This window comes from Artibeus jamaicensis, unplaced genomic scaffold, assembly GCF_021234435.1.
Source record: "Artibeus jamaicensis isolate MK-2021 breed Jamaican fruit bat unplaced genomic scaffold, CSHL_Jam_final scaffold_461, whole genome shotgun sequence".
Lineage (NCBI taxonomy): Eukaryota > Metazoa > Chordata > Mammalia > Chiroptera > Phyllostomidae > Artibeus > Artibeus jamaicensis.
Window position 1 is genome coordinate 14,786,897 of NW_026522045.1, and position 10,271 is coordinate 14,797,167.

Genomic DNA, 10,271 nt, shown 5'->3' on the forward strand with positions numbered 1-10,271 from the left:
GGGGCAGCAGCATAAAACAGAATAAAAATAGCCTCTTCAACAAATGGTGTTGGGAGAGCTAGAGAGCTACATGCAAAAAATGAAACTCTATCACCAACTTATACCATATACAAAAATAAATTCAAGGTGGATCTAAATACAAGTGTGACACCATTAAAGTACTAGAGGGAAACATTGGCAGTAAAATCTCAGATATTCAACTCAGCAATATTTTCACTGATCTCTCCCCTAGAGCAAGGGACATAAAGCAAAGAATAAACAAATGGGATCTTATCAAAATAAAAAGCTTCTAAACAGCTAAAGAAAGCATCATTTAAATGAAAAGAAAACCAACTGTAAGGGCAAACATATGTGTCAATGATACCTCAGGCAAGGGTTTGATCTCCAAAATATATAAAGAACTCACACAACTCCACTCTAAGCAGACAAGCAGCCCAATTAAAAAATGGGAAAAGAACTTGAACAGACACTTCTCCAAGGAGGACATACAGAGGGTCCAGAGACATATGAAAAAACACTCACTATCGCTAGCTATCAGAGAGATGCAAATTAAAACCACAGTGAGATACCACTTCACATCTTTGAAAAAGGCCATCGTAAACAAAGCAATAATAATAAGTGTTGGAGAAGTTGTGGATAAAACGGAACCCTAGTGCATTGTTGGTGGGATTGCGGACTGGAGGGAGCAACCACTGTGGAACACATTATGAAATTTCCTCAGAAAACTAAAAATGGAACTGCCTTTAACCCAGAAATTCCACTGCTATTATTATATCCTAAGAACCCCTAAAACACCAATCCAAAAAAACTTATGCACCCCAATGTTCATAGCACAACTTACAACAGCCAAGTGCTGAAAGCAATCTAGGTGCCAATCACTAAATGAATGGGTCAAAAAACTATGGTACATTTACACAATGGAGTACTACACAGCAGAGAGAAAGAAGGAGCTCCTACCCTTCCTTACAGTGTGGATGGGCCTGGAGAGTATTATGCTAAGTAAAATAAGCCAGGCAGTGAAAGGCAATTACCATATGATCTCACCTTTAACAGGAACCTAATCAACAAAACAAACAAGGAAGCAAAATATAACCCAAGACACTGAAACTGAGAATAGGCTGACAGTGACCAGAGCCAGACAGAGGAGGAGATTATAGGGTAAAAGGGGGAATGGTTTGCAAAAACAATTAGAAAGGACACACGGACAATAACAAGGGGGAATGGAAACAGCAGAGGGAGGTAGGGAGGACTGGGATGGTGGGGAGGGGTAGGAGGAAAGGGTAGAAAACTGTACTTAAACAACAATAAAATAATGCTGAAAAAAGAATTCATCACTGAATAAAATAAATCACTAAAGATCCACCAAGTCAAATTCAATCTAGATCAATTAAAATGTGAACAAACTATAAAAAAGCTTCACATCTGATTTTTCAGGAAGACATTCATCATATAAAACAAGGCAGGTACTTGAATCATGACAGAAAATCAGAATCACAAACTCATTCTACTGAATGCACTGAGAGGGCCTTCACCTGTGTAACAGAATTCAATGTTTCCAAAAATAAAAAGATGAGATGAGTGTTGCCAAGAATTGGGGGGCCAGGGAGTAGAGGCAGGTGGAGAAGGATGAACAGGAGGAACACAAAGGATTTTGAGGTCAGCAAAGCTCTTCCATACAACACTTAAAGATGAATATATGGTACTATATATTTGTTCAAACTCACAAAATATACAACACCAAGAGTGAACCCTAATGCAAATCAGGTACTTGGGGTGATAATGACATGTCAATGTAGGTTCGTAAATTGTAACAAATGTATCACTGTGGTGTGGGATGTTGATAATGGGGAACACTATACAATGTATAGAAACTCATTGTAGTTTCTGGTCGGTCAATCTTGCTGTGAACCTAAAACTGCTTTTAAAAAATAAGTCAATGTTGTTTTAAAAACTGGGTGCTGCAGAATTTTTCTGGCTCCATCGTACAACCTGATACAATATACCATGCCCCACAGTTGAAGAGGTGAACCTGCACATGTAGGAAATACTAGAGTTGACTCTTGGTTTACAGGAAAACACATGACGAGTCAGGACACAGCACAATCAGATGTATGTAAGATTCAGAAATCTGTTCCACAGATGTATTGTTTATGGACATAAAGAGGCATGCAAAAGCAGAGGGAGCAACCGCAAGTAGGCTCAGACTTATTTGTAGCACTGGTGACAAAGTTAGTTACACTGGTAACTAACAGAATTAGTTAAGGCAGCCATTAAAATCATTTTCAAGTTTTGTTAATGTCAACAAATTATCACAGTATCCAGAAAGACTAAAAGTTCTAAGCAATTTCCCTTTGTCTTGCCAAGCCTACCTATACACCATAAAAGATAAAAAATTACAAGAGTCAGCTACTTTCAACTTCTGATCCCTGTTTTTATGTATTTATATAGGTGATGATATTTATCAAAAAGTATCTGTCAGGTAGATCTATTCGAAAAGGTCACAAGCACAAACCACCAATTGGAAACTGCAGTAAATTAGCAAACTATCCCTTTTACATGTTAATCTTCTGGAAAGGCAGCCATGGATTAGTTAGCTTTGAGCTCCATCCCAGGAAGGGAAGAATGAGGCTGAAGTGGGAATAAGAAACAAGAACAGCAGCAGAAGGGAGAGGGCAGATGAAGCAAGCAGGCACCAGAAATGCAAAGAGAGGTAAGACATCAAAGAAAGCTTTTGCCAACTGCTACCTATATCCATTTTCCCTCATAAAAAGACTATTAATAGAGAAAACAAGATTTTGCTGCACTATATTTTGGGGGCACTATTTTCTTAATAAAAATTTATCAAACAGTATTAAATGTGGACTTCCGGCCAAGATGGAAGCATAGGTAGACACACTGTGCCTCCTCACACAATCAAAAGAAGGAAAACAATTTAGAAACAAAAACAACCAGTACTGACAGAAAATTGAACTGTATGGAAGTCTGACAAACAAGGAGTTAAAGTGGGCACATTCACCCAGACTAGTAGGAGGGGCAGAGTCGGGTGGTGGGGTGGAGAGGAGTCACTACAAAAGAGCAGCTGGTGGACCCCAGTGGTAAGGCGGCAGCAGGCGGACCTAGCGAGGTGGTGGAATGTGGAGGTGTGTGGCACACAAGGCGGCTAACGGACTGGGCGGTCCCACATTCACGCTCAGGTAAACCAGGAGAAACTGCGGAGCAAGACAAACTGCACAATTCAGTGTACCAGTGCAGGAAACTAATGTCTCAAAACACCAATTAAAAACACCTGTGGGGGGTTGAGGTGCCAGGGGAAACACCCAGCCTCACAGGAGAGTTCACTGGAGAGACCCACAGTTTCCTAAAACATACACAAACCTACCCACACGGGAATCAGCACCAAAAGGGCCCAATTTGCTTGGGGGAAGCTGGGGAAGTGACTGAAACCCATCAGAGAGCAGAAAAAGCACCATTGTTCCCTCTCGGACTCCTGCCCCACATATAGGGTCACAATCCAGCGACTGGGTTGCCACACCCTGGTGAACACCTAAGGCTCCACTTCTCACTACATAACAAGCACATCAAGACAAAAAAAAAAAAAAACAGGCCCAAACAAAAGAACAGATCAAAGATCCAGAAAAAAATCCAATCAAGTGACGAAGCGGTAGCCAACCTATCAGATGCACACTTCAAAACACTGGTAATCGGGATGCTCACAGAACTGGTTGAATTTGGTTGCAAATTAGATGAAAAAATGAAGGCTATAGTAAGGGAAATAAAGGAAAAATGTACAGGGAACCAATAGTGATGAGAAGGAAACTGGGACTCAAATCAAGGGAGTGAACCAGAAGGAAGAAAATAACCATTCAGAAAAGAATGAAGAAACAAGAATTGAAAAAAATGAGGAGAGGCTTAGGAACCTCCAGGACATCTTTAAATGTTCCTACATCTGAATTGTAGATGTACCAGAAGGAGAAGAGGAAGAGCAACAAGTGGACAAGTTATTTGAACAAATAATAAAGGAGAACTTCCCCATTCTGGCAAAGGAAATAGACTTACAGGAAGTCCAAGAAGCTAGGAGAGTCCCAAAGAAGTTGGACCCAAGAAGGAACACACCAAGGCACATCATCATTACATTAGCCAAGATTAAAATGAAGGAGAGAATTCTAGAAGCAGCAAGAGATAAGGGGACAGTCACCTACAAAGGAATTCCCATCAGACTGTCAGCTGATTTCTCAAAAGAGACCTTGCGGGCAAGAAGGGGCTGGAAAGAAGTATTCCAAGTCATGAAAGGCAAGGACCTACAATCCAAGATTGTTCTATCCAGCAAAGCTTTCATTTAGAATAGAAGGGCAGAAAAAGTGCTTCTCAGATAAAGTCAAGTTAAAGGAGTTCATCATCACCCAGCCCTTATTATATGAAATGTTAAAGGGACTTATCTAAGAAAATGAAGGTAAAAGAGAGGTACAGTAAAATGACAGCAAACTCACAATTATTAACAACCACACCTAAAACAACAACAAAGTAAACAACTAGAACAGGAACAGAATCACAGAAATAGAGATCACATGGAGGGTTATCAGCGGGGGAGTGGCAGGAGGAGAAAGGGGAAAAGGTACAGAGAATAAGTAGCATAGATGGTAGGTAGAAAATAGACATGGGGAGGGCAAGGATAGTAGGGGAAATGTAGAAGCTAAAGAACTTATAAGTATGATACATGGACATGAACTAAAGGGGGAATGTGGATGGGAGTGAGTGTGCAGGGTAGAGGGGAGTGAAAAGGGAATGGGACAACTGTAATAGTATAATCAATAAAATATATTTTTTAAAAAACAGTATTAAATGTAAACCAATCCTGGTTGGTGTAGCTCAGTGGATTGAGTGTGGGCCTGTGAATCAAAGGGTTGCTGGTTCAATTCCCAGTCAGGGCACATGCCTGGGTTGCAGGCCAGGTCCCTAGTGGGGGACACATGAGAGGCACCCACACATGGATGTTTCTCTCCCACTCTTTCTCCTTCTTGTCCCCTCTCTCTAAAATAAATAAATAAATAAATAAATAAATAAATAAATAAATAAATAAATAAATAAAATATTTAAAAAATAAATGTAAACCAGAGTAATATATGGGAACTGAAGAAACTATAGCTTCCTGCTAAGTTTCTATTCATTATAGATGTAATGTGATGAGAAAATAAGAGTCTCTACCTGACGCAAGTCTATTAAAAAGAACATTCAACTAAAACTTAAATTCTTAGTTCCTAGTTTGGGATTTGACCCTCTTAACAAGTCACTTTAGGTTTGTCAGTAAACTTTTGTCAGTTTTTATTCACTCAAACAATAAACATTTTTTAATTTTTTAACTTTTTTATTGTTGCTCAAGTACAGTTGTCTGCATTTTTCCCCCTCCACTCTCCCTGGCCCTAGCTATCCCCACCTCCCTCCCCTAATTCCACCCCCCTTGGCTTTGTCCTTATGTCCTTTATAGTTGTTCCTGAAAACCCTTCCCCTTTTCCCTTTATTATCCCCTCCCACCTCCCCTCTGGTTACTTTCAGTTTGTTCTTAATTTCAATGTCTCGAGTTATATTTTGCTTGCTTTTTTTAAAATTAGGTTTCACTTAAAGGTGAGATCATATGGCATTTGTCTTTCGCTGCCTAGCTTATTTCACTTAGCATAATGCTTTCCAGGTCCATCCATTCAGGAAGGATAGGAGCTCCTTATTTCTCTCTGCTGTGTAGTATTCCATTATGTAAATGTACCATATTTTTCTAATCCATGTATTTATTGATGGGCACTTAGGTTGCTTCCAGTACTTCGCTTTTATAAACTGTGCTGCTATGAACACTGGGGTGCATAAGTTCTCAACCAATAAATATTTCCTGAGTACCTTCAAAAAATTAGCTATTCAGAGTTCCACAAGCCTAACTGCACATTAGAAGCACCTGGGAAGACTTTTTAAATAAGTCTCTAGGCCCCTGAGAATCTGATTTAATTGGTCTAGAGTGGGGCCCAGGGAGAGTTTAAAAAAAACACTCCTTTTGTGATTTTAATATGGAGCCATAGTGGAGAACCACTGGCCTATTTCATCTTGCATGTATGTAAGGAACAGAAAAATAATGTATAAAGCCCCCACCACTTCTTTTGAAATATATCCATTTCCCCTTCTCATCCAATTCTGTTTTAACCAAAATTCTCACCACCTCACACCTAGATTAACATAATAGCTTTCTTAACTATTGTTTGTTCCTCCAATCTCTTCCGAATCCAATAAACCATTACATGGTAATCTGATCAGTTTGGATCTGGAACATCATCCCACTGAGGGTTACTTTAAATATAGCAATATCAACAAACAACTGTGCTCATCAAACAAATGATATATAGTGTATGTATGTATGTGTATGTTTGTGTGTATATATGTATATACCATATGTATATACAATCTCAACACATGCAGCCCTGACCTGTGTGGCTCAGTCCTGAGGAGTGAAAGGTAGCTGGTTCAATTCCCCATCAAGGCACAAGCCTGGGTTGTAGGTTTTGTGCCAGTTGGTCCCCAGTCAGGAAGCACAGGAGAGGCAACCAGTCAATGTTTCTCTCCCTCTCTTTCTCCCTCCCTACCCATCTCTCTAAAAATAAACAAATAAAATCTTTTAAAAAAATCTCAAACATGCTCTATTTTTCTTCAGTTCTAGTGTACCTACTTTCATTTATGCATAATGTCAATCTCCTTACACATAATAATACTACCCCTAAATGTTCATGGCTGAATTTTGTTTAAACAAATAGCAAATGAGTTACAGATTTCTCATCTAAATTCTAAAATGTTCCCACAAAGAACATACATTCAAGTGAAAAAGTAAAAGTAAAATGAAGTGGAATTATCTAAAAAAATTCCTGTGTTACTGTAGACCCTGATCAAGTTTATATTGAAAGAATGTTTTACCAAAAACAATTATGGTTCTGGTTTCTGTTAATGCCTGCCCCAGAAAACCAACTGAAGGCTTAAAAGCCAACAACTATAACCACATAATATTTATATTTATGAAAAGTATTATAAAGTACAACATAAACAATATATAACGAGACTAATGAAATATATAATTTACTCCCTGGCTTTTAGGAGCTCTCTATCTATCCTCAGAGACACCAAGACACAAACATAAAAAGAAAATAAAGCCAGCACTAGCACATAAATGGTAAAGACAATCAGTACCATGGGAGTTCAAAGAAACAGGAGACTGCTATGGACTAAGGTAGTTGGAGACAGTTTCTTGGAAAAGCTGGGTCTTGAACAAAATTTAAAAGGTGGAGAAAAGAAGTAAATCCCAAGCACATGGATGACCTTCTACAAGGATGAGGCAGAAATTCATAAAATATATTTGAGGGACAGGGAGTTAACCTAGTTAGAACAGAAACTTCTGTATAGGAGCTTTGGGGGAGGTAAAGTTACAATGGTAAATTAGAGCCAGACAGTAAAAGCCTTACATGCCAAGCTAAGATGCTTAAACTCTGTCCTGCAGATAGACAGACCCTTTATAGGTTATAAAGAACAATAAACAAATCAATATGTCCCTATAATGACACAGTCTCAAACCATTTCTATTGAAGCCTTTGAAGAACATACCAAGTATATTCATGAATATGTGAACATTAGAAAATCTGTTCAGAGTGAAGGAGTAAATATTCAAAACATGCTTTCTAAAATACAAAAATCAGTAATCAATCACACATTCATAGTTCTTAAGATAATTCCTAAAAGAGTAATTGGGTGGAAGGCTTCAATTTTAGGCTGTCTTCCTCTCCCCACCCTTTCCAAACACATATCTTGATTCAACAGCTAGAATCTGAGTACACTGAAATCATATTATTATGAAAATAAGAAGCCATTTATTACTTCTCATTATGGGTAAATTTACTTACTATATTTTTCAAAATTAGTACATTTATTAAAATAATTTTGTCCGTGATTTCTTTCAGCAAAGCAAATGAAAAGACAAATATAAATAACAAATATAAAAATTATGAAAAGTCAAACATGCCTTTTATTAAACCAAAACACACCTAAAATATTCAGCATTGGTTTACAAGGAAGAGAGGAAAGAGAATGTGTTCATAATAAAAAATACCATCCACAACAAAGAGTACCAGCGAGTATATGAAGAACATTACAATAGCCCATTTCTCACCCAAAATGATAACCCATTAACCCACAACTCCATAAAGGAGTTGATTATGTTTCTCAAAAATACCCTTAAAAATGTTGGCAATTTCTTCTATGAACATTAAGACTTACATAATTCAAAACAAGGATTCGTGCCCCTGGTAACCATACATTTAAGTGATTGATAATTTAATTTGCAGCAAATACTAATTTAAGCACCACTACCTTCTCAACACCAGGAAAATGAAAAATCTCGGTCTTTATGGCGTACAGAATAAGAAGGCAAGAATATTCTAAGATGACTGAAACAGAAAATAAGAACACAAATACCGTGGCAATACTGCTGCTGAACTATGAAAGGGGATACAGCATTCTTGCAAGCACGTATGCCTTTAAGGAATATGTATAGATTACGATTTTACGTATTGTTTCCACCCCCAACCCCTGCCTCCGGAAAAGATGAGAACATCCAGGAGAGTTGGAAGCAGTGCATTAAGGAAGATGTCAATACCTCCCTCCCCACCCCTTACAGGGGAAGTTCGTTTTAACAATATTGTTCTTTCAGCCCTCACATCCCACCCGATTTCCATTCATCTTCCAATCAGCATTCCTTCCCCCCTCCCCTACTCCCTTCTCTGACCCCCACATTCACAACCAGCGACTCCGACTTTGTCAGTTCGCCGGCCCGGTTGCACCCGCCCATACCAGCAGTCCAACAACGCAGCCACGCAGCCACCCACTCTCCCCACCTCCTCGTTCTTAGCTTTCCCTCACCACCCCATAACCGAGTCCTGTCACCTGCTTGAGTGGTGTCCGTCAGGTCGTAGCAATTGCCCGGGAACTCTCGGAGTTTCCTACCACTGAGGCTAAGGATGCCGGAGTTGCCAGCCTCCTCGAGGGCCCGGTCCAGGCTCCTCGCAGTGTGTTGAGGCTGCAAGCTCCCGGGGTTCCACTGCGGCCCGTTGGAGACAGGCTGACCGAAAAGAGTCGGTACCGGGATGGGCAGCACTAGGGTCCCACTGCCGCCTCCCACTCCAGCTCCACTACCTCCTCCCGCCGTGCCACCACCACCGCTACCGCTACTTCCACCTCCACCACAACCGCTGCCCCCACTGTTACCACCAACTCCCTGACTCGCCGCCATGTTCCTGGGAGAGAGAATAGCCCCCGACTATACTCCCAGCTTCTGCCTTGAGTGTAGGGATTCTTAGAACGCATGCGCAGCCTGGGGGCGGAGGGGGGGGTGCGAGGTAGAGTGGGAAGGAAGCTGGCGGCGGGCTTGGAGGAGGTGTTGGGTGGAGAACAGATGGCTTTGAAACTTGCAGAACGTTTGCTTTAAGAAATGTGTGATCAGAGAAAGGATGCTAAATCCCGGTTCCGTTGTTTTGGGTACCAAAATCTTATGAAGTGTAAGCATATTGGTCATTTGGCGATATGTCCCCAAATATGTAAATCACTTCACCTTTTTCGTTCTGCTAGACAAAGGCAAATATATTAGGTGGGATGAAAGAGATTCGTTTCAGAATATATTGAAACAGCATTCAGAACTATCAGTCACCTTATTGAAACGCTTAGCCGTAACTGCTTCAGAACTCGTTTACCAGTGTTAATACGGAGAGAAACGTTAGGGATCATATCTGGAGGAATATTGGTGCAGAAGAAATGCTTTGAGTTTTAAGTACATATGAATTTTGCCATAATTTACAGTTCCAAAATAAGAAAAGACTTTTCAAATGTTTTCAAGGAAGCATCTCGTTTCGTGTGTGTGTGGGGGGGGGGGGGGGGTCTGAGCCAAACTGCTGCCTTCCAAACCTTGGAAAAGTCTGCATTCTGTTCTATCATTCTTTGAAGTTGTGCCAAGATCGCCAAAATATCTTGAATTTCTTCTCATCATGATGGAAAACTCTTTGATCATGAAACAAACTTAAAGTTTATTTTTGAAATAAAGGTTTTGGTTTTAGGTGGAGTTCTGAAGGTTTAACACTGAGCATATGAAGCTAAAGAACCTTGGATTTTAGCAGTTATTTCTTAGAACCTGAATGCAATTATTTAGGCCACTGCCACCCCACCATCCCTAATCACAGTTATTGAAATCTTTTTCACTAATAGCC

General features: G+C 39.9%; 1 protein-coding gene across 4 annotated transcripts in view; it reads right to left on the reverse strand.

The window, feature by feature from the left end:
- LRCH2 (leucine rich repeats and calponin homology domain containing 2) overlaps positions 1-9,335 on the reverse strand; it is a 148,517-nt gene extending 139,182 nt beyond the window's left edge. For all 4 annotated transcript variants that reach the window (XM_053657502.1, XM_053657501.1, XM_053657500.1 and 1 more), the window contains exon 1: positions 8,959-9,335. In XM_053657502.1, coding sequence (XP_053513477.1) covers positions 8,959-9,304 — 346 coding nt within the window. In that variant the 5' untranslated portion in view covers positions 9,305-9,335. The remainder of the gene's footprint in view (positions 1-8,958) is intronic.
- Positions 9,336-10,271: the final 936 nt, after the last annotated feature.